This window comes from Balaenoptera ricei, chromosome 18, assembly GCF_028023285.1.
Source record: "Balaenoptera ricei isolate mBalRic1 chromosome 18, mBalRic1.hap2, whole genome shotgun sequence".
In the NCBI taxonomy this organism is placed as follows: Eukaryota; Metazoa; Chordata; class Mammalia; order Artiodactyla; family Balaenopteridae; genus Balaenoptera; species Balaenoptera ricei.
In genome coordinates this window covers 83,543,861-83,570,037 of record NC_082656.1, presented here as the reverse complement: position 1 = coordinate 83,570,037, position 26,177 = coordinate 83,543,861, and the positions used below count along the sequence as shown (strand labels likewise).

At 55.5% G+C, this 26,177-nt stretch overlaps 1 protein-coding gene across 4 annotated transcripts; it reads left to right on the top strand.

Annotated features, from left to right (window-relative positions):
• Positions 1-3,351: 3,351 nt before the first annotated feature.
• GRTP1 (growth hormone regulated TBC protein 1) lies at positions 3,352-25,036 on the top strand. Of its 4 annotated transcripts, none has more exons than XM_059903091.1 (8): positions 3,352-3,498; positions 3,776-3,927; positions 8,645-8,803; positions 11,291-11,415; positions 13,378-13,474; positions 17,068-17,240; positions 17,312-17,497; positions 24,772-25,036. In XM_059903091.1, the coding sequence occupies exons 1-8, from the start codon at positions 3,452-3,454 to the stop codon at positions 24,859-24,861; spliced, it is 1,029 nt and encodes a 342-aa protein (XP_059759074.1). In that variant the 5' UTR covers positions 3,352-3,451; the 3' UTR covers positions 24,862-25,036. The 4 variants fall into 4 exon arrangements, with proteins under 4 accessions (XP_059759074.1, XP_059759075.1, XP_059759077.1 ...); XM_059903092.1 differs by lacking the exon at positions 3,352-3,498 and adding an exon at positions 8,413-8,512 and having other exon boundaries at positions 3,842-3,927; XM_059903093.1 differs by lacking the exons at positions 3,352-3,498; positions 3,776-3,927 and adding exons at positions 4,068-4,082; positions 8,413-8,512.
• The last annotated feature ends 1,141 nt before the right edge of the window (positions 25,037-26,177 follow it).

The following is a 26,177-nucleotide window of genomic DNA, read 5'->3' as shown; positions in this document are numbered from 1 at the left end:
GACGCTCAGGGCACAGGGCGTCTGGAGGTGGATGGAGGAGCACCGAGGGCACAGGGGTCCGGCTGCCTCTGGCTCCCAGGCGGGGGGCTTGGGCCGACGCTGCGAGGCGGGGGCCAGCGGCCCTCAAACCGCGCTCTGGCTGCGGACCCTCCTGGCCGCCTCGGACACGGGTGCTTTCTCCCTGTATCGCTGCTTCCACTCTTCCTGGAGGGCGGCCCCCTCTTATCTAATGCTCGCCCTCGTTTCATGCGGCCCCAAATGCCCTCGGTCGGGGGTACTGCTATCACACCCAAGCCCAAGTGCCCGAATCCGTGGTCTGTGTTTCCTGTTGGGGCCGGGGCCAGGCGGCTGTGAGGACACAGTGGAAGACGGAGGCTGGAATGTGCCTGAGAAGGGCAGGAGTCAGGAAAAGAGGCCGAGGGGGCGCAGGAAGTGCCCGCCGGGCCAGGGGAGCTGCTGGGCTGGGCCAGTGGGGCTGCGAGCTGGGCCACTTTGGGGCACAAGAGGAGTGAGGGCAGCCGTACCGGACATGCTCTTGGAGACAGGGAGTAGGAAATGTGGTTTGGGCCCCAAAGAAAGGCCAGAACGGGTGGGGGATTCAGGGAGTCACTTGCCGCAAGTGGGAGCAGCCCTGTCCAGGGTGGCAGAGGGGGCTGCCAGGGAAAGGGGCGGAGCAGAGACAGGAGGGCGGGGCAGCGGCAGGCGGGCGGGGCGCTGGGGGCGGGGCAGCGACAGGAGGGCGGGGCGCCGGGGGCGGGGCAGAGACAGGAGGGTGGGGCGCTGGGGGCGGGGGCAGAGACAGGAGGGCGGGGCGCCAGGGCGGGGCAGAGACAGGAGGGTGGGGCGCTGGGGAGAGGGGCAGAGACAGGAGGGCGGGGCGCCAGGGCGGGGCAGAGACAGGAGGGTGGGGCGCTGGGGGCGGGGGCAGAGACAGGAGGGTGGGGCGCTGGGGGCGGGGCAGCGACAGGTGGGCGGGGCGCCGGGGAGAGGGGCAGAGACAGGAGGGCGGGGCGCCAGGGCGGGGCAGAGGCAGGAGGGCGGGGCAGCGGCAGGACGGCGGGGCGCCGGGGGCGGGGCAGAGACAGGAGGGCGGGGCGCCAGGGGCGGGGCAGGGCTGGTGCTTGATGTAAGTCACCCTGCCTGCGGACTGGAGCCTGCAGAAGGAGGCACCCTGTTGGCGGGAGGGCCAAGGAGGTGGGTCTGTGAACTGAGCCGAGCGCTTGGAAAGTCTCCCCAGAACCAGCAAATGGGGGGCATTTGGGGTCCTGTTCAGTGGAGCACTAATTTCCTACAGACTTCCACGGAAATGGACAGACAGACATCCCCAGCTTAGGGACAGGTATGTTCCCCAAATTACTTTCCAGGCTCCTTGCTTAGCCCTCAGATGGAATGTTCCCGAAGAACCAGTGTTAAGGGCCAGGCTGGTTCACAACAGCCCAGGTGGATTTGCAGTGGATGCTGGCAATCCCGTTTCCACCACGCCCAGCCACAGCTTATAGGCACTTGTCATGAGAAAGTACATCTAGATCCCCAGTGAGACACTGTCTCCAAAGGTGCCGGGCCCTGGTGGAGTGGGCCCTGCACAGCCAGGTGGCCACGTGACGTCTGCAGAGATGGTGTCTTTTCTGATTTGCCTGATCTGCCTACGGTCTGAACCCACTTCTTTAAAAGGACCCTTGGCAGTGGAGAGCTGAGGCTACAAAAGTGCCGTAAATCTTAAATTTAAAGAATCTTAAATCCCCTTTTACCTCACCACATTTCCAAGGCAAAATTCAAAATGACAGTTTGGGCAAATTCTCAATGGCCTCCCAAATACGAAAAGCGGTTTAGACATGGTTTTCACGCCACGATATTGAAACGTGGGGACAGTGCAATGGTGAACAGGGACCGAGAAAGATGCTGTCCTAAACCAGGGCTGTCCTGCAGTATCAAGGGGAACAGCGGACACGCAACATGGTAACCACGGTGCTCACATCTGCTGGCGTTTCCCTCCAACTAAAAGGCACGCAAGACTGGGATCGCATTTCTGTTCAATCGCGGGCGGCTCACAGAGGTGACTCATGCTGCCAAGATGTGCTCAGAAGTGGGAAGAGGCAGTGGGAGGAGGGAGCCCCTTTAGGGAGCAGAGCAGACGTGTGGGCTGTTAAGCCCAGGTCACCCCAGATGGCAATCCTGCAGGGCCCAGCCCACCCTCCATCAGCTGGCCTGGAGGAGCCCCAGCCAGCCAGCTCTTTGGACGTTGTGGTCCCGGCAGGGCTTGGCCCAGGGACGGGGCTGGAGGCAGGTGTCTGTGGAGGGGCTGGACACCACCCCCCCAGTCTGGCTTGGGGAGGCGGGGAGGGACAGGGCAGATTTCCCTGGGGGTGGGGCTGCAGGGATGAAGATCCACTTACTTGGGACTTCCCTGGTGGCGCAGTGGTTAAGAACCCGCCTGCCAACGCAGGGGACACGGGTTTGATCCTCGGCCCGGGAAGATCTCACATGCCGCGGAGCAACTAAGCCCGTGCGTCACAACTACTGAGCCTGCGCTCCTGAGCCCGCGAGCCACAACTACTGAGCCTGCGAACCACAACTACTGAAGCCCGTGCGCCTAGAGCCCGTGCTCCGCAACAAGAGAAGCCACTGCAATGAGAAGCCCGCGCACCACAAGGAAGAGTAGGGCCTGCTCACAGCAACTAGAGAAAGCCAGCGCAGCAACAAAGACCCAACACAGCCAAAATATAAATTAAAAAAAAAAAAAATCCACTTATTTATGTGTTCTTCTCAGGTTTTAAGTGTAGGTTGAAAAAGACCAAGTAAAAAATAAGACGATCTTTTTCTGCAAAAACAACATTAAAATAGCAGTCATAGGTCAGAACGCCGGCCTTTGGACCTGCGGGGCACTGAGGTTTGGAGTGCTGTCAGAAGAATCCAAACTGGATTGATCTCTCCTCCAACCTTTGCTCCAGGCCCGGCAGGCCCGGGGGTGGGGGATGAGGGGTGGTACCCGCCGCACCTGTCCGGCCAGCCTTGCCAGGTTGAGTCCCCAGTCCCGCCCCAGGTCCCCCAAATCCCACCCACCCCGGTCTCCCCATCCCGCCCCCGGTCCACCATCCCCCACCCCGCGCCTCCTCCCTCCCGGCCTCGGGGACCGCGTGGCGGCCGGGCTGCGGCCCCTCCCAGGCTCCGGGCTCCAGCTGCTCCTGGCGCAGGAGCAGGTGCAGCCCCTCCCGCCCCCTCATCCCTTCGGGCCCCACCCCGTCCCTCCCTCGCCAGCCGCGCCCCCGCCCTCCCCCTCCCCTGACATTCCCACTCCTCTCCCCCGCCCTCCTTCCCCGCCCCTCCCCCGCCGCCAGCCCCGCCTCCCGGCGCCCGCGGCCCGGCGGAAAGACCGGAGGCGCCCCGAGTCCCGGGAGGTGGACTTGGCACCCCCGGCCCCGCGGCCCGGGCGCCCCCTCCCGCCCCTTCCGGCATGGAGTCCGCGGGGCGCGCGCAGGCGGCGCGGGACCGCGTCCCCAGGTAGGCGCGCGAGGCCCGGGCGCCCCTGGCCCAGCCCGGGGGAGCGGGCGGGTGCCGGTGGCGTGGAGCCGGCGGGGGCGGTGGTGCCCGGCGCCTGCGCGCCCCTGGGCGGCCCCTGCGCTGCGCACGCGCCCGCGCTCGGCCCGCCGCCCCTTCCTGCACCCGGGCGGGTCGGGGGGAACACGAGCCCCCCACGGGGGGCCCCGGGCGCCGGGCGCCGCAGGTCTCACGTCCCACGTGCGCGTGGAACTTTACTCTGGGTCTTCTTGTGTCGTAGGATCGATCCGTACGGGTTTGAAAGGCCTGAGGACTTTGATTATGCAGCTTATGAAGAATTTTTTTCCACCTATCTGGCGATACTCACCAGAAGAGCCATAAAATGGTCCAGACTTCTAAAGGGAGGCGGTGGTGTCCAGAAGAGCATGACGCGTGAGTTCGGAGCCTGACCCGCCAGGCGCGCAACAAGTGACCCGACCGACGGGTGACGGGCGCGCCAGGGAGGTCAGGGCTTGGGGTTCCTTCGGGTCTCGGATCTCGGGGGAAGGCTGCCGCGAGCCCGGCTCGTATCCCGCGCAGGCTCACAGGTGAGGGCGCTGCACGGTCAAGGTGCAGGCCGTCCTTTCTTCCCTTCGGCATGAGGCCTGCTTGTCCTTTGAGATGGATGGAGACCATGGCCTTCTTTCCAGAAGAAGGTGGATTTCCTGCTCCTCCAAATGAGAGTGGCCAGGGCTGTGCCCTTAGCGCTTCTAGGCAGAGCTCTCCCTGACCCCCGCAGAGTGAAAGCGGGGTCCTTCCTGCACACCCCCACCTCTTCCCCTGCTTCTCCTTGGGGTTCTTCCCCAGCCCCAGGCTTTGCCCTCGCCTCCTTCAGGTCTGGATTGGAATGCCACCTCCAGGAAGCCTTCCCGTCTCACCCCACAGCCCCACACTTCCTGTCCTTTGCTTGCCTATTTTCTGTTCCTCCCTGTCTTATGCGGTGTGGGTCATACTTATTTTATCCTTTGTTTCCCCTGCTGGGATCAAAGACCCCTCCCTGCCGGCTGGATTGGATGGATGATTGCTTCGGTGTTTGTTGAATGAATGAATGGAGTGTTTGCCTGCAGTGTTCCTCACGCTGTGGATAGAGGCCAGACAGTGGGTACCTGCGGGCAGGTGGTGAGGGGTGGACGGGAATGTGCCCCGGGGAGCTAAGGAAACTCAAGTATGTGGGGCAGAGGGGCTACTGGGGCTTCCTGACATGGGACATGAATGACAATTAAGGGGTGAGGGCGGGGGTCCCAGCCACCAGGTACTGAGTTGTGACCAGAGCATTAGGGGTGTGGTGAGGAGGGCCCGGAGGTGGAACAGGGGCCCTGCACCAGGTCACAGGTGGGCACACGTTGCACCACCAGGCAGAGAGAAGTCTGCGTTTAAGCAAGGGGGTGACAGGTCAATTTTTGCCTTTAAAGGGGTTGGTGACTAGGGCCCAGAGGGGCCCCAGTACGCAGGAGATGCCGGGGGAATACTTATGGGATTAACGCGGGGTGGGTGGGGGGGGTGGAGGCAGGTGGACCTGGACCTCGGCCTCACCCTGGGCTTCTCCCTCAACCAGGCCCCCCCTCCTCAAGGCTGTTCTTGGTGGGCAGTGTTTAGTAAAAACATGGGTAAACTAGCGTTTCATATAATCAGCCTGAAGGGACCTCAAAGGTTGACCCTTCTTGCTTTCCAGACCCCGAAGCTAATATCCTGCGTGATTGTACGCCGAGGTCCATCCCTGCGTTGCTGCTGGTGTTAACATGTTTCCAGCAGACACCGGCTTCATTTTTTTACTTTTGATTTGTTTTTAACAGTTACACACAAGTATATAAAAATAAACTTAATTTTTGCACATGGGAAAACATCTTAATCACAGTAAAAGGTGTGAATTGAATTGAGTTTCTCTGCTGCCCAGGCCCCAGTCTCCCGCAGAGGTGACCGCTGGCGACTGTCCCACGTCCCCCCAGGAACAGGGTACACTCTCGAGCTGTCATTTGCTTTTTAATGCAGGAGAAGACTTCCTGTCCAACATAGACCCAGGGGTCCAGCTGACCCAGAGGTCAGTTAATGCAGAGAATCACTGCAAGATGTACATGTGCGCATAAGCCTTTGTTTTTATATAAAACACACGTGCATGTTTATTCCTCTTTGATTTTGTCGTTTGATTCTATCCTGTCATATTTTCTTTGAACAGGGAGGGTCCACCAATTCTGTATCTTTCCTGCCGAAACCGTACTTAACGCGTTGTATCTGTTTTCCAGTGTCGGGGTTTTTTTTCCAGGTGGGTCGGGAATAAAAGCAATCTGAATGCAGAATCCTTCCAGATCTTTAGTCTTTTCCTCGACTTTTGAGGTTGTCTGATTTAAAGGTTTTGTTTTGTTTTTGCTTTTGCCTTTTGGAGCACTTATCAACTTTTTCTGAAAATTTAACTTGGTTTTATTGAAATAACAATTATTTCTTTTTTGCTTTAATTTTTAAAAAATATCTGCAGCGTTCGTTAAACTGTCTGATCATGGCAGCGAGTATACTTGGCGTACAGGTTTAGGAGCAAATATACTTGATCCCTGGTGAGCCTTTGGCCTGGGGACGGGGTTCACTGTCGAGCTGAACCGGAGAGCATAGTGACCTGAAGTTCTTTCAGGAAATCCAGCGAGAGGCGTGTGGGCTCGCACCGTTCTGTGGGCCAGGGCGTCGCCGCTGGAGCTGGTGTGGCTTCCGGGTGTGACGGCCGGGGAGGCTGCAGCACCCACGGGGCTCCAAGGGAGGGGCAGTCGGCATACACAGCAGTGGACGTGTGATCCAGGAAATGGGCATCCAGTGTTTTTCCTGCCAGACGTTCCGGGCTGGCCGTAGTGTCGTCGGGTGTGTGGCGTCCCAGGGAAGGGAGGCCGTGTGAGGGCTGTGGGACCCAGCTTGCGCAGTAAGAGCCAGGCAGCCGAGTTTGGAACCCTGACCCTGACACCAGCAAGTACACCTGAAGACCACCTTTGCTCCTGTGCCTTCACTGTTTCTGGCTTTTTGGGTCCTACTGTGTGTGTTCTCTTTTTTTGAGAGGACTTCCGTCTTGTCTCCAGTCACGCGATTACCCACAAATCCTGGCATCCAGCAAGCCTTCAGATGACAGCTGAAACTCACCCTGCTTGAGGACACTAGCTGTGGATACTTTTTCTTTTTCTTTTTCTTTGTCTGTGGCGAGTATCCAGCGGGAGCCTGAGATCGCTTGCTCTCAGTGCTCGACCTGGAAGCTAGCCTTAACGTTCCTTTCCGTCTTGGTGTGAAGGCACTTGGCGAGGGAAAAGCTCCGTCCCGTTTGCGTCTTCTGTGTCTCCTGCCCAGTGGGCTAGGGTATTAGCGCGATCTAAATGAGAGTGAAATTGCAAAACATATTTTAAAGACAAATATAAAAAACCTGGGAATCTGCTTAACTTTTTTGGGGCAGACAGCTGGGAGTTAATTCTTTGCGGTCTAGCTTCTTTTTAAAAAATTGCCAGCTGTTTTTACCATATATTTTACACTCCTCCAAATGTCCAGGAGGACGCATGGGTTAGCCCTGCCCTTGGGGAAGTGTCAGTCTCTGAGGATGGGAAAACCGTTTTCTTTCTCTTCCAAAGAAACTTAGTAAATTCAGATAACAAACAACGAAAGCAACAGAAGGCTTTAGTCTCTGAAACTTCTGGGTGTTTTTAACTGCTCTTACAGCCAGCCGAGAGCCCCGAGTCCTGACTGTATTTCAGGCACTGGGCTGTGCTTTGTTCCCATTTCACAGGTTAGGAGACTGAGGCCTACTCAAGGTCGGGGCTGCTGAGGCACAGTGTGAGGGGTTTAACCAGTTTGCACTTTCCTTTTTATACTTTATATTAATTTTTTAAAATTTGCAGTGAAATTCTCTCTTCTTGGCGTACAGGTCTATGAGTGTAGGCAAATGCACAGTCAGGTAATCCCCACCACAGGTAAGGTGCAGAACAGTCGGTCACCTTCAGGAGCCCCTCCTGCATGATCCTCGGTGGCTGACCTGCAGGTCTGGACATCGGCAGAGGCCTGGGTGGGTGTGGCGGCAGCGACGGGGCAGCGGGAGGGATCCTGAAGGTGTATTGGCATCTCTCTCCGTTTATTTAGTTCTTGGATTTCTCTTTGCAGATGTTTTGTTAGATTTATACCTAAATATTTCTCCTTTCATTTTTGGTGCTATTGTAAGTGATACTGTCTCAGTGTTTTTATTTCAGCGGTTTGCTGTTCATGCGTGGAGTTACTGCTGATTTCTGCGTGTCCTTTCCTTCTGCTCCGTCTCAGTGGGAATGGCCCCCTCCCGAGTTAGGCCTGACCTGTCCGTCCCCTTGCTGTTGCGAGAAGAGGATTAATTCACTCTGGGTGCTGCTGGTCACGCTGACCCCTGAGGGCTCGTGTAAATCGTACTAAGTTGGAGGGTAGACTTAAAAACGTCACGTCCCCATAACAGAATGACCAGACCAAGCCACGCTGGCCAAGACGTTCTGGCCCAGACGTGATCCTACTACACGCTTCTAAACTGGCAAAGGGTTTCTCGAGTTTTCTTTGCCTTTGGCGGATGGTGTTACAATCTGTCCTTTCCTTCCTCTGGGCACCCCTCGTCACGCCCGCATCCCTCTGCACACGTCTGCCTTGCGTTTCCTGTCCCACACGCCCTCCCAGGAGCAGGCAGCTGCTCGGGGCCTGGCCTCCGGGAAGCCTCTTTTAAGGTGCTCATGTACAGGTGACCATCAGTTTGAGTTATAAGATTTTAGCGATAGTGCTTTTCTTGAGTGGAACCTATAATCTTTTCCTGTTAAATACGGCTGGTGCCTCGGCGTCCGGCACAGGCCGAGGGGCGGGCACGGTGGGGGCTGGAGGTGACCCTCACAGCCCGTATTCTTGTGCTGACAGCGAGCTAGAGGTACCAAGGCTGCTGTAGCCTCCAGACTGTGCTCAGCTTGGGGACGGAGAGCGGAATTCTGTAATGAGCGCGTGTATCCGTTTGGTGGAGGTGCGTGAAGTTTTGCACCTTTTTTATGTCTGATTGACTGATTTCGGTGAGAGCCAGAAACAAACCCTGTGGTTTCTGGCCTCGGGAAGCGCCCGGCGGTCTGTCTGAAGCTGCCCCTTCCCTCCGTTTCAGTGAAGCGCTACATCCGGAAGGGCGTCCCGCTGGAGCACCGGGCCCGCGTCTGGATGGGGGTGAGCGGAGCCCAGGCCCAGATGGACCGGAACCCCGGCTACTACCGCCATCTCCTCCAGGGAGAGAGGGACGACAGCCTGGAGGAGGCCATCAGGACAGGTGACGCACGGGGTCCGTCCCCCGGGATATGGGGGCCGGGCGGCACCCCCAGAAGGAAACTGTGTGAGCACCCGGTGATGCTGTGATGTGGATGAGGAGAGTTACGTGGTTAAAGATGCACCAGCTGACTTCGGTTTTCTGAAAGGAAAATCAAATCTCAGGCATTCACGAGGGGAGGTCAGTGATTTGAACTGGTTCAGAAAATATTTGCGTGTCTAGCTAGGTGGTAAGGAAAATGGTGCTAGAAAGACCAGATTTCTTCTGAGAAGGATCCCTGCGGGAACGCGAGGCCGCTGAGCCAGCAGTCAGTACGGGAGGGACGTGGGCTGGGTGACCCCCCCGGCCTCACAGACACGGCTGCCCACGTGCGGGAAGCCACACACCGGAGGCCTCTCTTTATGTCATACTCTGAGTGTCCAGGGATGCTCGGGTTTTGGGCTCCCATCTTCCTTTTCCTCCAGTTTCCTCACTGGTCCCATAGGGACAGGCTCATAGGCTCTTCAGAGTTCAGAGTACTCAGAAAAATGTTTAACCTAAATTGAATAATTAGATTTTTAGGAAATACATCTGCCTTTCTGACTTTAACAGCTTTTGAGAACTACAGATATAAACACAAATACTTCATTTAAAAAATTTGATTACTTTAAATGTCGGAGAGGTTGGACTGACTTGTAACGTTGAGAAAGTGGTGTGTCCCCAGCGTAAGGAGTAGGGGTCCCAGATCCCAGAGCTGGAGACGGGGTGGGGGGTGCTGGGGCGCTGGGCCTGCTGGCTGCCTCCTGACCCCACAGCAAACCCCGGCCAAAGGGCTCAGGACGGACGCCGCCATGACCCTGCAGGCACACGTGCGGGGGTCCCTCCGCAGGGCCAGACGTGCTGATTCAGGGTGGGAAGAGACCTCAGGTCCAAGCGAAGGCCGATCGTGTTAAATAAATTAGAATGTGGCTGTTTGTTTTTTAAAGGCTCTATTTAGTGCAGAGTGTTTGAATACATAAAATTTACCTTTCTGTCTTTCCAGACTGAACCTCTGTCCCCATTAAACACTAACTCCCCATCCCCTCCCCCGCCTCCCACCATCCACTCTGTCTCTATGAATTTGACGCCTCTAGGGACTTCGTATGGCTGGAATGATACAGTATTTGTCCTTTTGCATCTGGCTTATTTCACTGAGCGTAACGGCCTCGAGTTTCGGCCTCAAGGTTCACCCACGTTGAGCGTGTGTCAGGATTCCCTTCCTTTCTGAGGCCGAACAACATTCTGTCATGTGTAGAGACTGCGTTATGTTTATCCATCATCTGTCCACTTGGGCTGCTTCCACCCTCTGGCCACTGTGAGTTATGCTGCGTGAACGGGGGTGTGCAGGTAATTCTTTGAGACCCCGCTTTCAGTGTTTTGGGTACATGCGCAGAAGTGGAATTGCTGGGTCACGTGATGATTCGAGGTCTATTTTTGAAGAGTCTGGATCAGTCATTTTATAGGGACAGTAGAGCGGGTGCTTCGTGCCACGTAAGCGCAGACCGAACGTCCCGCCGTGTCTGCCTCTAGCATGGCGGTGGGGTAGGGGTAGAGAGATTTCGAAACACAGAAGTCTCATCACAGAAGACGTTATGTAGCAGTGAGCACTGTTGATCACTCTAGTCTGAATTAGTGAAAAGCACTCATCTCCCCGTGATGGATGCCAGTTTCTGGAAGGTTCAGAATTCCAGGAAAAAACTCTTCTTTGTGAAAAACACACAATGAAAACTTACATGCTTTGAGGCAGGCAGTGTGCTGTTCGGCTCAGAGCTGGTTTTCGTGGGCAGAGACCAGGCCTGGGCCAGAGCCTGGGGGCAGAATTCCTGCAGCAGTGGGGAGGCCTCCAGCTACCAGCTGTGTCCCTGAGTCCCGCTGTCGCGCGGACACCACTGCTCTGATCCAAGCAGGGCCAGCGGCTGTTCGTTGACCCCCGCCCTCCTTACTCTGCCCCCGTCCTCGGTTCACAGGATCGCAGCTCCTTAAGGCAGGCGCCCGCCCGGGCGGGGAGGGGGGCCCAGGAGCAGCAAGAGGCCGCAGGGGACTGTCCTGCAGACAGAAGCCGGAGGCGATGAGTTTATGTCGTGCTTAGTTTCCCTTTTGTCTGTTTATCTCTAAACGGGAATCTTGGTGTGTCCTGCCTCCTTATGTGTTCAGTTGTCAGAACTGGGAAGATTTTCCGAAGTTTTATGTAACCTGTTCACCTGTCACCCGCCTCATCCCCAGCTAAGCGGGGGGCGCAGGGATGGCAGGAACCGCCAGGGCCCAAGCAGCCCGGCCTCCTCCTAGGAGCCCGCTCTGTCGTCCTTGCTGACCCGTGTCCCCGGGCCGGGCTGCCGCGGGACAGGGGCCCCGGGGGGCCGCCTCTGCGCCCCCGAGGCCGGCTGATGGTGGAGGTCAGGAAGGGTCCGGGTCCGTCGCAGAGCCCTCTCTGTCCCCAGCCCTGAGCGGCCTGCGCCGCGGATTTCCTCACAGACATGAACAGGACCTTCCCTGACAACGTGCGGTTCCGGAAGGGCTCGGAGCCCTGCTTGCAGAGGACCCTGTACAACGTGCTGCTGGCCTACGGGCACCACAACCGTGGCGTGGGCTACTGCCAGGTGAGCCCCCGGCGCCCGCAGCCCCAGCAGGGACGTCAGCCCGGTGCTGGGCTGCTGGGTCCCCCCGACACGGGCTGGGACCTCACCGTCTCCCCGCGGTGCCAGCCCACGGAGGCGGGGCAGGGGGAAGGCGAAGCAGCTGCGCTGAACACGGGCTGTGTTGACCGGGCTCGGGAGACCAGCACCCTCTCGTCTTGGTGCAGATGGCGGGCATGTGCGTGTGTGCCTGCGTGTGTACGCGTGCGGTGGGCCAGCCCTTCGAGGCTGTTTCCGGAAGCCGGAGCAGCCGGCAGTAGGAGGTGACAGGGGTCTTGCCTTGTTCCTGCCGCGCGGAGCTGCCCGTCAGGTGGCGGGAGTCAGTTCTCGTTCCTCCCTGGAGACTCTCCTTCTGGAGCATCGAAGGGACAGTGTTCACGACCCGGAAAGCGAGGGGAGCTGGGTCGGGAGCCGCAGGGGCCGTGCCCTCCCGCCCTGCACTCCGGAGGCTGCCGGGTCCCGGCGGGTGTGGGCAGGGGCCAGGGGCTGCGGCTGGGGGCTCCTGTCCCTGCGTGCGAGGCCCCTGTGGCCCCCGAGCCGGAGGCCGGGCCAAAGCGTCCCCGAGAGGAAGGCAGGCCCTGGGCGGTAGCACCTATGGTCCCAGGTGGCTCCAGGGCCGGGACCACGAGCGCCGGGCGGGGGGCAGGGGACACGGACGCCTACTCGGGGCGGCCCCCGCAGCTCGTGTCCCGTGTGGACGGCACGTGGCATGGCCTCGGCTCCGGGGGGACGGGGGGTCACGGAAAGGAGTGAGGCGGGTGCTTTGAAAAGACCAGCAGCAAAGACACGTGGGGACGCCGTTGAGAGCGGCCGGCGTGATTCCCAGGCTGTTTTCAGGCCACTGTTCCGCAGGGGGTGCCTGCGGGAAAGGCGCAGCTGGGCGGATCTGTTCTTCCGAGGGAATCCCTGACACTGTCACCTGTTACGACTGCCCTTAACGTACTGTCCTGGGGCAGGAGCTGACCTTCAGGACTTGGGGAGACAGGGCGGCTGAGAAACTGTCCTTAGGTTATTCTAGCTGCTGTTCTTGTGGGTTTTAAAAATAGGTTTAAAAAATAACCCACACCATTTTAAACATGAGCCTGATGCCAAAACCCTGCTGGCTTTTGGGAAATACATGCACGTATGTACACACACACACACGTATGAGCTTCCTGTGGCTGCCGTGACATCGTGCCGCCGGCTGAGAGGCGCACAGGACAGGAGTCGTTCGTGTCTCAGCCCCGCAGGCGGGAGTCCGAGGTCCGGGGGTCGGGGGGCTGGCTTCTCCGTGGCTGTCTCGCTGGTGACCCGTAGCCTCTGCGGGTGGTGTGTCTGGGTCCAAATTTAACTTGTTGGTTGACGAGAGCTGGATTTTCCCCTTACTACTAGAGAAATACATGTTTATTTTAGAAGTTGTAGAGAAGCAGCAAAGAAGAAAGTGGAAGTCACCCGAAAGCCAGTCACGCAGGAGGGGCGCTGACTCGGTGCCAGACCACCGTTGCTCCTTCCCGGGTCCACCCGCCCCTGGCGGTTGAGGGTCCTGAACTGTGTGTACATGGCAGCGTCTGCCCCCTCGGCGCTGTGCGCCGTGAATTTCCCCAGATGGGCTCTATCACGAGATTCCACTTCAACGTCCCCGAGCGTCAGACCACGCGCCTTACCGTTCTTAGGAAGTGTGGTCACTGGTGTAGTTTCCCCCCCGATACAGTTTCATGAACACGAGGCCCTGGCTTGTTCTAAGGCAGGATTCATGGGCCCAACTACACGTGTCACTAGATGGCACAGCCTTAGACACTGTAGCTCCACTGAAAGGTCGTTCCAGAATCAGGCAAGTTTTAGGGAAGAGCCAGGAAAACGGAAAGTTAGCAGTTAGCCAGGCGATTACAGAATCTGCAGGTGGTTTAGACCTCAGTGAGTTTCCTTCGTTCTTTTGTCTCATTTCAGGGAATGAACTTTATAGCAGGGTATCTGATTCTGGTGACAAGGAGTGAAGAGGAGTCCTTTTGGCTGTTGGACGCCCTTGTTGGCAGAATACTCCCGGGTACGTTAATCCTCGCGGTAAGAGTGGAACTGTCGCTTTCTGGTGTTGCCGAAACAATGCCATTGACAAGTCAAGACGTGACGAAACAGAAGGAACTGTCTGAGAGTTGAGGTCGAAAACCTTGCAATTGAGTTGAGACAGGAGCACGCAAGATGCGGGGTCCCAGCAGGTGGCGCTGCATCTCGGGGCCTGGACATGGCTGAGCCGGGCTCCTGGCTCCTGATCCCGGTCTGCGCCGCTGGCGTCTGGACCGTGGGGATCGTCGCGGCCGTAGTGAGTAGACAGGCGAGCGGCCGGGCTTCTGTAGCCTTCGTTGCTGGGCTCGTGAATGGCCGTGAGTGCAGTGACTGTCAGCTGTTGTGGTTACTGCTCTCGAGGTGAAGATCATTCCTCTCGTGCGTTTCTGCTTTTCTATTTATTATTGAATATTAATTGTTTTAGTTAATAAACCACCACCGATTTCTGTGACGCGCCGCGTAGATGGTGAGCTGCAGAGTAGGGTCCCTTTGGGACAAGAAGTGGCCGGAGCCATCTGGGGTGGGAGAGGACTTGGGCAGACGTGACCCCCCCCAGCCACGATGGCGGTGATTGGTCCAGCCGCTGGCAAAGTCCTGGTGACTGTGGACGGGCTCCGGCTGCCCACGCGGCGAGCCCTGGTGGTCTCGTCTGCTGTGCCCGCCTCCCGTTTCCTTCCCCCTCCTCCGCCACCCGCCTTCCCGGGTCGGCCCGGGCTCAGCCCAGGACCACCCGGGAGAGCAGCCGCCCGTCCTGGGGGCTGCGTGTTCAGATGCGAGGGCAGCCGGGGCCCGTCCAGGCTCCGGGCTCGCCTGCACCCGCTCTCGTCTGATCCACAGAGCCGCCACACCACACACGCCAACCGCTGAGCCCCCTTCACGGATGGCGGCCCGGAGGCCTGGGCTCAGATCCACAGCTCTGTGCCCCCAGGAGGTGAGCCTGGGCGGTGCCGTGAAGCGGGGGCCTCTCCTCAGGCTTGTGCTGCTGTTAGCAAGGGCTGGGGGGATGCCGCCCGCGGGGGACGGAGGACGGAGGGGGCAGCTGCCCCGGCTTCATGGCGGAGCCGGAACGGCTGTCAAGCGAGAAGATGGACAGGCTTCCAGACAAAACGCCAACACGGCTCTGTGGTCACCGTTTGCTCAGTTAGGTCAGAGACTGCATTATGATGAACGTTCCCACCGTGACCAATTCCAGGTGCTCTTTGGGGGTTTGGGGAACATCAGGGCACAAAGCCTAAAAGCCTGGTGGCGACAGCAGCGGGACCGAGATAAACAGAGGCCGTAAGGGCCGACCTAGAGAAACAGAAAATCAAGGCTCCGTGTGGCCCCCTGGGGGTAGTGCGTTACACAGACTTATTTTTAAGACCATAAGATGTCATTTCTGATAATTATTAGGTTCAGTCAAACTAAACTACAATGCAAACAGGCCCGTTCTTCTGCAAGGACAGGGCATCGTGGCCGGGCTTAGATCACAGGATGGCCCAGACCTAAAATGGCTTCTTTTACGTCAAGAAAGTTATGTCTGGGTCTCCTCCTCCGGGGAACCCCTGCCCTATCTGCCCTCAGACTGCTGAGCCTGCAGAGGTGCAGAGAAGGGACGGGAGGTGTGATGGGCTGGGCCAGCTCGGGATGTCACATTGGTGATAAGTCAGCCCATTAATGAACGAACACACTTGCGTCCTGAGAGCTGGTCTGACCTGTTTCCCCTTGAGACACAGGGGAGCCGGGTGACGATTGCCCCTCCCGGGAGCAGCCCCGCTGAAGCCAGAAGGTGTGGCCGAGACAAGGGCGGGCAGGGCTCATTCTGGGGGTGACAGTACCTGGGGCTCCCTGTGCCCACCTGCCCCCGCAGCAGCGCTCCCCCTCTCCACGTGCTTACACAGCTGTTGGGCTGTTTGCAAAGTGGGGCGACCCCGGGAGAGGCCTGACTCGGGGAGAGGGTCCTTGGCGTCTGCGCAGGCCGGCCAGGCTGAGGGGGGCTGCAGGCGGGGCCTGGCCCTTGGGAGTTTGCCATCAGCGGCTCACGGCAGACCGGGGCACGGGGGTGTCAGCGACCCTCCTGTGACTGGCTCAGGCCTGTGGCGGTTTTGGGGTGTGACCTTGACTATTTTGGGAGCTGCCGTAAGCCTGTCTGTAACCGAGAACGAGGCCGTGCTGTGCTCACGGCTCCGCAAATCCGCTGTCTCCACCGCGCTCGCCTGAGACGGCTCAGCGCCCTGCAGGACGGGGAGCGGAGCCCGCCCCTCTCCCCCGGGACCGGAGCCAGAGCGCTGCTAGTTGAGAGGACAGGACAGCCAGCGGCGCTAGGGTTTAGGAACGGAAGTGAGAGGAGGGTATGGGAGAGAAGGAAGTTTCAGTCCCAGGTATTTATAGTTGAACAGGCTTCTAGGAACTGATTTCTGGGGTCTTTAGTACTGGGCGCGGTTTAGCGTGTGCACGCGCTCTGAAAACCAGTGGTGTGACCATGATGTCGTGTCTATACTCATAATGATTCTATTTTAACCCAAATACTTAAGTAACAAAAACGTCTTTCCCTTTGCTGTGGTGAATGACCAAACTGTGTGGCAGCGGGCACAGAACGCGTACCAAGTTTTCCTATTTTATTTTATTATTTTTTAAAATTTTTATTTATTTTATTTATTTATTTTTGGCCGTGTTCGGTCTTCATTGCTGCGCGTGGGCTTTCTCTAGTTGCGGCGAGCAGGGGCTACTCTTCATTGCGGTGCGTGGGCTTCTCATTGCCGTGGCTTCTCTTGTTGTGAAGCACGGCTCTAGGCACGCGGGCTTCAGTAGTGGCTTGCAGGCTCAGTAGTTGTGGCTCGTGGGCTCTAGAGCACAGGCTCAGCAGTTGTGGCGCACGGGCTTAGTTGCTCCGCAGCATGTGGGATCTTCCTGGACAGGGCTTGAACCCGTGTCCCCTGCCTTGGCAGGTGGATTCTTAACCACTGCGCCACCAGGGAAGTCCCCCTGTTTTATTATTTTATTTTATTCCTATTTTTATAGCAAAGTTTAAGCATTAAGATTTATTATAATACATCACATTAAGCTAGAAAATTCCTTGGCAAGGAAATGTCCATTCAAAAGACAGTCACGCGGTTGGAAGCATTGGTCTGTCTGATGCTGTCCTGTAACGTTCACCTGCATCTTCTCCATGAGAGGAAAATAGGACACGTGACACAAGAGGGGTGGTGTTCTGTGCTAGGGGGGTGCCCAGGACACTTTGGGGGGGGCCAGGACGCTCACACGTTCGGTTTCCCGTCCATCCATTGACGGACACTTGGTTGTACCCACTGTTGGCTGCCTGATCGTGGGTTGCAAACGTCCCTGCTTTCCATCAGGTTGTGACAGATGCCCGGTGGGGCACCGCTGTCTGGAGCGCTGGGACCCGGGGCCCCGCTCTGGGCATTGTTCCCAGGAATTCCTGCATCCCTGTGGCTGGGATCGTGCCCTGGGTCGTCCTCTGGAAAGGGTCTCTGGGCGTGGCCCCCCTCTCACGGCTCAGGGGGAACGAGGGTCGTGGTTGTCAGGGGCTGCGGTTTGTGGGGTCCACGTCCCCGCTTCTCCCCTGTCCCCGTGCAGATTACTACAGCCCCTCGATGCTGGGCCTGAAGACGGACCAGGAGGTCCTCGGGGAGCTGGTGAGGACCAAGCTGCCGGCGGTGGCGGCCCTGATGGACAGTCATGGCCTGCTGTGGACCCTGGTCGTGTCGCGCTGGTTCATCTGCCTGTTTGTGGACGTCCTGCCCGTGGAGGTGAGGGCGCCTGGCGCGGACTGGGGCCAACTAGGCGGCCACGCGCTGACCCGCTGTCTCTTCCTCTGCAGACCGTGCTTCGCATCTGGGATTGTCTGTTCAACGAGGGCTCCAAGATCATCTTCCGGGTGGCGCTGACCCTCATCAAGCAACATCAGGCCTTGATCTTGGAAGCCACCAGCGTCCCTGACATCTGTGAGAAGTTCAAGGAGATCACCAGAGGGAGCTTCGTGACCGAATGCCACACCTTCATGCAGGTGGGTGTCGGCGCCCTGCTGGCCTCCCTGCGCAGTCTGCCCGGCGCTCCCCGCTACACAGCCCAGGGAGGGCCTCCAGCCCTTCCAGGCCAGCTTCTCCTGGAGCCCGGGGCGCCTGGCAGACCGGGGGTGCTCACCCTTGCTCCCCTCCTGCGCCATCAGCCCAGGGGTGGGGCCGGGTGCCACCTGGGGCCCCCCAGGGAGCCCCGTTGGATCCACACCTTGGTTTCTCCCGGGCCTGGGAGGTGACCGCCCCCATCCCAGGCTTTCCCGATGACCCGGTCTACACCGGGCCCCCCATTTCTGTTCAGCCGTACGCCTGTTGACTTCTCTGCGGCCTTGGTGGGGTCACGCCTGTCTGTCCCTCCCCGCTGGGTCCCAGGCCTGGCGCAGGCCGTGTGGACAACTCGGATCCCCTGGGAAGGCGCGGGGGGGCGGGGTTTACGGGGACGACTGGGATGAGGGCGCGAAGCCCAGGCCTGGAGTGACCCTGGGAGGGGGGAGCGCTGACCCAGACGCCCGGCCCGTGGTGCTCCTCACCTTCCCTCTTGAAACAGCTGCACTGAGGACGTGACCCCTCCCCCGCCCCCCAGGGTACGAGGCCCCTGGCGAGGAGGTCCTGCAGCCTAGGGCTGTTTAGGTGTTTGGTTTCAGTGAACGAAGGCCCCCGTACAATTCACCCTTTACCTGGAGATTTCAGAGCTCTTCGGTGCCTTCCACTCAGCGGTGGTGCAGCTGCGTCACTGGGCCCAGGCGTTTTCTTGTCCTCAAAGGGCGCCCCAGCCCCAGCCAACGCCCTGCTCTGTCCCCAAGGCTCGGCCTCCTGGACAGTGCAACTTTGGCGTCCGGCCCGTGGACTCGGGCTAATGCTTCCGAGGTGGTGCGATTCTGTGTGGAGCAGGGCACCCGCACACAGTAGGTGCTCAGTTAGTGCAGGCGCCTGGCCTGCTTGTGTGATGGCTGCAAGCGGACGTGTGTCCACGGCGGGTGTGGCCGGCGTTCCGGCCCAAAGGTATTCTGGGCCCTGTGAGCTGAGTGGACACAGGGGATCGGCGGGGTGGTCTCCCCACACGGCAGAAAAACCACTGCGTAAAGACATGTGTCTGCCGACGACAGGTGCGGCCATCATGGGACGCTGGCGGGGAGGTGGCCCTGGTCTTATTTCCTCAGGGGTCTCTACAAAGTTGTATATGTATTTCAGCAAAACTGCAGTTCGTAGGTCAAACCTCTCTGAAATCCTGTGTGATAGCATCTGGAATTTCCTTGAGAATGAAAGCCATGATCTCATTGGCAGCTGAGAGCAACGCAATGGGAAGAGGACAGCTGAACCCATCTGAAGAGTTTGTTCTCAGGTCATCGGGCCGGCTCGGCACTTGCTCCCAGGTGCTCCCACCCCGCCCCCCAGGCACCTTCTCTCCTCCTCGTTGTGAAGCAGTTTCTCTGTAACCGGAAGCAAGTCTGAGTCCCTTCCTGCTTCCACTTCTCAAATCTGCTTTCTTCCTTGCTTAGTCTGGTCACCGACGGCCCCGACTGGCTTCCGAGCTGCTGCGGGCAGTCAAAACGAAAAGAGCCCACACAAGAAGGGCAAAAGCAGAATCAGGGCTTCCGTGCAGCAACGGACACTGGCAGCAGAGTGAAGAGGGAACTCACGGAACAGGAGAGACTGTGCAAACCACGTCTGCTAAGGGGTCAACATCCAGACACACAGAGACCACAGCTCAACAAGGAGCCAAGGAATTACATTTAAAAATGGGCAGAGCGGACTTCCCTGGTGGCACAGTGGTTGAGAATCCACCTGCCAATGCAGGGGACATGGGTTCGAGCCCTGGTCCGGGAAGATCCCACATGCCGCTGAGTAACTAAGCCCGTGCGCCACAACTACTGAGCCTGTGCTCTACAGCCTGTGAGCCACAAATACTGAGCCCACATACCACAACTACTGAAGCCCGCGCACCTAGAGCCCATGCTCCACAACAAGAGAAGACTGTGCACCACAACGAAGACCCAACACAGCCATAAATAAATAAATTTTTAAAAAAGAAAAAGAAAAATGGGCAGAGGGACTTCCCTGGCGGTCCAGTGCTTAAAACTCCACGCTTCTAATGCAGGGGGCACAGGTTTGATCCCTGGTCAGGGAACTAAGATCCCACATGCCACACAGCGTGGCCAAAACGTTTTAAAAAAAGTTTTAAATGGGCAGAGGGCCTGAATAGACCCTATCCAAAAAAGACATACAGATGGCCAACAGGTACATGAAAAGATGCTCAACATCACTCGTCATCAGGGAAATGCAAGTCAAAACCACAATGAGCTATCGCCTCACACCTGTCAGAATGGCTATCATCAAAAAGACCACAAATAACAAATGTTGGTGAGGATGTGGAGAAAAGGGAACCCTATTCATACATTGTTGGTGGGAATGTAAATTGGTGCAGGCACTGTGAAAAACAGTATGGAGGTCCTCAAAAAACTAAAAATAAAACTACCATATGATCCAGCAATCCCACTGCTGGGCATTTATCCAAAGGAAATGAAATCAGGGTCTCTAAGAGACCCCAGCCCGCCCACGTTCATTGCAGCATCACAATAGCCAAGGCATGGAAACAACCTGAATGCCCATACAGAGGCATGGATAAACAAAATGTGGTCCATCCATGCAGTGGGATTTTATCCAGCCTTACAAAGGAAGGTCCTGATACCTGCTACCACGTGGAGGAAACTGGAGGACATTATGCTTAGTAATTTGTCACAAAAGGACAAAAACTATCTGATTCCACATATGTGAGGCCCCTGGAGGAGTCAGATTCATAGAGACAGAAGGGGGGTGCTGGGGACAGAGTTGGGTTTGGGAAGATGAGAAGGTTCTGGAGATCTGATGCCCAACATGTGAGCATAGCTTACACTACCCAGCCACACACCTGGAGTGGTTAGGATGTAAATTATTGGGTGGGCCAAAAGGTTCGTCGTTTTCTCCATAAGATGGCTCTAGTAGCACTTCGTTGTCTTTAACTTCATTCAAAACAATTTTGTTCAACAGAGTTTTGGAAGTCCTAACCACAGCAATTAGAGAAGAGAAAGAAATAAAAGGAATACAAATTGGAAAAGAAGTAAAACTGTCACTGTTTGCAGATGACAGGATACTATACATAGAGAATCCTAAAGATGCCACCAGAAAACTACTAGAACTAATCAATGAGTTTGGTAAGGTTGCAGGATACAAAATTAATGCACAGAAATCTCTGGCATTCCTATACACTAACAATGAAAAATCAGAAAGAGAAATTAAGGAAACAATCCCATTTACCATCGCAACAAAAAGAATAAAATACCTAGGAATAAACCTACCTAAGGAGGAGAAAGACTTGTACTCAGAAAACTTTATAAAATGCTGATGAAAGAAATCAAAGATGACATAAACAGATGGAGAAATATACAGTGTTTTTGGATTGGAAGAATCAATATTGTGAAAATGACTATGCTACCCAAAGCAATCTGCAGATTCAATGCAGTCCCTATCAAATTACCAATGGCATTCTTCACAGAATTAGAACAAAAATTTTTACAATTCGTATGGAAACACAAAAGACCCTGAATAACGAAAGCAATCTTGAGAAAGAAAAACGGAGCTGGAGGAATCAGGATCCCTGACTTCAGACTATACTACAAAGCTACAGTAATCAAGACAGTATGGTACTGGCACAAAAACAGAAATATAGATAAATGGTACAGGATAGAAAGCCCAGCAACAAACCCACCCACATATGGGCACCTAATTTATGACAAAGGAGGCAAGAACATACAATGGAGAAAAGACAGCCTCTTCAATAAGTGGTGCTGGGAAAACTGGATAGCTACATGTAAAAGAATGAAATTAGAACACTCCCTAACACCATACACAAAAATAAACTCCAAATGGATTAAAGACCTAAATGTAAGACGAGACACTGTAAAACTCTTAGAGGAAAACATAGGAAAAACACACTTGGACATAAACCACAGCAAGATCTTTTTTGACCCACCTCCTAGAGTAATGGAAATAAAACCAAAAATAAACAAATGGGACCGAATTAAACTTAAAAGCTTTTGCACAGCAAAGGAAACCATAAACAAGACGAAAAGACAACCCTCAGAATGGGAGAAAACATTTGCAAATGAAACAACGGACAAAGGATTAATCTCCAAAATATAAAAACAGCTCATGGAGCTCAATTTCAGAAAAACAAACAACCCAATTAAAAATTGGGCAGAAGTCCTAAATAGACATTTCACCAAAGAAGACGTACAGATGGCCAAGAGGCACATGAAAAGATGCTCAACATCACTAATTATTAGAGAAATGCAAATCAAAACTACAATGAGGTATCACCTCACACCAGTCAGAATGGCCATCATCAAAAAATCTAGAAACAATAAATGCTGGAGAGGGTGTGGAGAAAAGGGAACCCTCCTGCACTGTTGGTGGGAATGTAAATTGATACAGTCACTATGGAGAACAGTATGGAGGGTCCTTAAAAAACTAAAACTAGAACTACCATGTGATGCAGCAATTCCACTACTGGGCATATACCCTGAGAAAACCATAATTCAAAAAGAGACATGTACCACAATGTTCATTGCAGCACTATTTACAATAGCCAGGACATGGAACCCACCTAAATGTCCATCGACAGATGAATGGATAAAGAAGATGTGTCACATATATACAATGGAATATTAGCCATAAAAAGAATGAAATTGAATTATTTGTAGTGAGGTGGATGGACCTAGGGTCTGTCATACAGAGTGAAGTAAGTCAGAAAGAGAAAAACAAATACCGTATGCTAACGCATATATATGGAATCTTAAAAAAAAAAAAAAAAATGGTGTTGATGAACCTAGTGGCAGAGCAGGAATAAAGATGTAGACAGAGAGAATGGACTTGAGGACAAGGCGGGGGATGGGGAGGGGAAGCTGGGACAAAGTGAGAGAGTGGCATGGACATACGTACATTACCAATAGATAGCTAGCTAGTGGATAGCTAGTGGGAAGCAAAATAGATAGCTAGTGGGAAGCAGCCGCATAGCACAGGGAGATCAGTTCGGTGCTTTGTGACCACCTAGAGGGGTGGGATAGGGAGGGTGGGAGGGAGATGCAAGAGAGAGGAGATATGGGGATGTATGTATGCATATGGCTGATTCATTTTGTTGTGCGACAGAGGCTAGCGCAGTATGGTGAAGCAGTTATACTCCAATAAAGACATATTTAAAAGAAAACAATTTTGTTAGATTGTATTGTGATGGCTGTCATATCGGCATCCTTTTAAGAAAAGACATCAAAATTGGTGAATTTTTGTGTAGCCATTTTAATATTGAAGATGGAAGGAAAAAAGCAACATTTTCAGCATATTGTGCTGTATTATTTCAGTAAAGGTAAAAACGCAACCAAAATGCAAAAAAAGATTTGTTCAGTGTATGGAGAAGGTGCTGTGACTGCTGGAACGTGCCAAAAGTGGTTTGCGAAGTTTCGTGCTGGAGATTTCTCGCTGGACGACGCTCCACGGTCGGGTAGACCAGTTGAAGTTGAGAGCGATCAAGTCGAGACATTAACTGAGAACAATCAACGTTATACCATGCGGGAGATAGCAGACGTAGTCGAAATCTCCAAATCAAACGTTGAAAATCATTTGCACCAGCTTGGTTATGTTCATCACTTTGGGTTCCACATAAGTTAAGCGAAGAAAACCTTCTTGACCGTATTTCCGCATGCAATTCTCTACTGAAACGTAATGAAAACGTTCCGTTTTTGAAACAAATTGTGACGGGCGATGAAAAGTGGATACTGTACAATAATGTGGAACGGAAGAGATCGTGGGGCAAGTGAAATGAACCACCACCAACCACTCCAAAGGCCAGTCTTCATCCAAAGAAGGTGATGCTGTGTATAGGGTGGGATTGGGAGTCCTCTATTATGAGCTCCTTCCAGAAAACCAAACGATTAATTCCAACAAGTACTGCTCCCAGTTAGACCAACTGAAAGCAGCACTCGATGAAAAGCGTCCAGAATTAGTCAACAGAAAACACATAATCTTCCATCAGGATAATGCAAGACCGCCTGTTTCTTTAATGACCAGGCAAAAACTGTTACAGCTTGTTACAGCTTGTAAGTTCTGATTCATCCTCGGTATTCACCAGACGTTGCATCTTCGGATTTCCATTTATTTTGGTCTTTACAAAATTCTCTTAATGGAAAAAAATTCAATTCCCTGAAAGACTGTAAGAGGCACCTGGGACAGTTCTTTGCTCAGAAAGATAAAAGTTTTGGGAAGAAGGAATTATGAAGTTGCCTGGAAAATGGCAGAAGGCAGTGGAACAAAAGGGTGAATACGCTGTTCAATAAAGTTCTTGGTGAAAATGAAAAACGTCTTTTATTTTTACTTAAAAACCGAAGGCACTTTTTGGCCAACCCAATATGTAGGTTTTACCACAAAAACAGAGAAACACCAAAAGAATTGAAAATTGGACAAGATGTTACCGAATTTTAATTCCAAGAGCTCAGAGCCTCAGACTTAAGAATCTGAGACATTTTATGGATTGGATTCAAAATTTTTAAAGTACGAAACGTGACCCAAGTGTAACGGAGCAGGACCCTGTGGGCCTTCCCAGGGCAGCCCCCTCCCCCATCTCCTCCGCTGTGGCTCCTCTGAAGTACCCAGATAACGTATCTCATGCACGTTTCCTGAGTTTTTCAGATGCTAAAACCACCAAGGAATGTCGCCCCCAGCCTCTCTGGCGCCTGAGGATTGATAATGTGACCCTGTGACCTCCCCGTCAACCAAAGGACTGCGCGGAGCTGATCACACACCCTGGGACCCCCTCCCTCATCTGGTCTTGAAAATGCTTTGCTGAAACCCTTCCGGGAGTTTGGGCCTTTTGGGGGCATGAGCCACCTGTTCTCCTTGCTCGGCCCCACAGTAAACCCTTCTCTGCGCCAAACTCCGGCCGCCCCCCCCCCCACCGCCCCGGGGTCCCCGCGCCCCTGCCCTCCTGGGGTGAAGGTCAAAGGGGCTGTGCGTTCCCGGCGCCCCGGCTGGCCGCGTGGGGAAGCCGCAGCCTCTTCGGGCAGTGTCTGTGCTGATGGTTGAGTTATTCTGTCACTAACATCCTTTCGGTTTTAAAAAGTGATGGAAACAGGTGACCTTCCTTCGCTCACTGACCAACGGGCCTCAGCCCAGCCTTTACCAGGGGCAGGAAGGGGAAACGCATTGCGGGGTCTAAACTAATCCCCTTCTGTTCCAGAAAATCTTCTCGGAGCCTGGGAGCCTGTCCAGGGCCGGCGTCGCCAGGCTGAGGGAGCGTTGCCGGGCCCGGCTGCTGGCGCAGGGCTGACACGGCCTGTGGGGCATCGGGCCGCCACCCGCCTTGTGCTGCCGACACACGACACACGCCGCCTCCACACTCCAGCCGGGAGCGATTTAATTGTCATTCTGTAACATAGCTCTTCAAGTCTAGCTCTTCGTGTTTCTAAATATATATTTTTACCTGAGACACATAATACATACAACGTGACGTGTGCGATTGTGTTTATTCCGTCGGCACCTGTGAGTCTGCATCGGCTCACCAGCCACTGGAAACTAACCCCCAGCAGTGACGTGCATCAGTGTCGCTGGTGCCAGTACTCACGGTCCTTCCTGCAGGAGAGCAGTGGCCTCCGGGGGGGGGGGGGGGTGCGCACGTGACCTCACCGTAGAAGGTAAGTTTCTCCAATGATTTTTTTAAATTATCGTGTTACGTGAAGAATAAACCAGATGTACGTGTGTAAGATTTAAGGACTGCAAGTCAGATCTGGGCTGCGTCATCCCGGACCCCTGGAGGGAGAAGACGCCCCAGCGAGACCCCTCCTCTCGGGGCTGGAGGCCCTGGACCTCCACCCTGACCCCATCTGCCTCCCTCTGGCTGAGAAACCCACAGCCTAGGCAGGCTGTCCTGCACAGGACACACGGGGACAGGTGGCCTTTTCCTGGAAGGAACCACGCGACGGGTTCCCCTCCGTGGGAGCCGACCAGCTGCACTGCCAGGGCCTGGGGCGCGTCACTGCCCGGGGCTCTGTGAAGGCAGATGCACCACCTCCACGCTGGGTATTTAGCTTAACGTGTTCCTACCCTGTGTGATGCTACAAATCCCACCACGCCTGCCAAGACCTGACCCCGCAGGACAGGCCAGCTGCTGGTGTCTCCGCTCGGGCTCAGGCCTGTACCGCCCACACCGCAGAGAAGCAGAGATGGACGTGGGGGACAGTGACGCAGCTCATGCCACTTACGGCTGGGCTGCTGCTGGGTGGCCGCGTCCTACCCCCCCTCAGCGTCCCTCGCGGGCCCTGCTCCGCCGAGCCTGGTCTGAAGGGACGGCTGCAGAGTACGGGCCGCACGGCTCCACCCGCAGGCAGGCTGCCCTCGGCCTCAGCAAGGCCTGTGGGTCCTCCGAGGGCGCGGGCCTCTACTAGCTGGGGCCCAAGCTCCCCCTTGGCGGCCGCTGACCCGGGGGACCAGGTAAGGGCCTATCTTGCATGGGGTGATCTGTCCCCAGAGCCACAGGGCTCCACGTGCTGTACCATTACAGCTGAAGACTGGCCTTTGCTCAAGTCGCCACCCAGAGGACCAGCTACACACACAGTAGCCCCCCAGGCACACCCTGCCCACCGCACG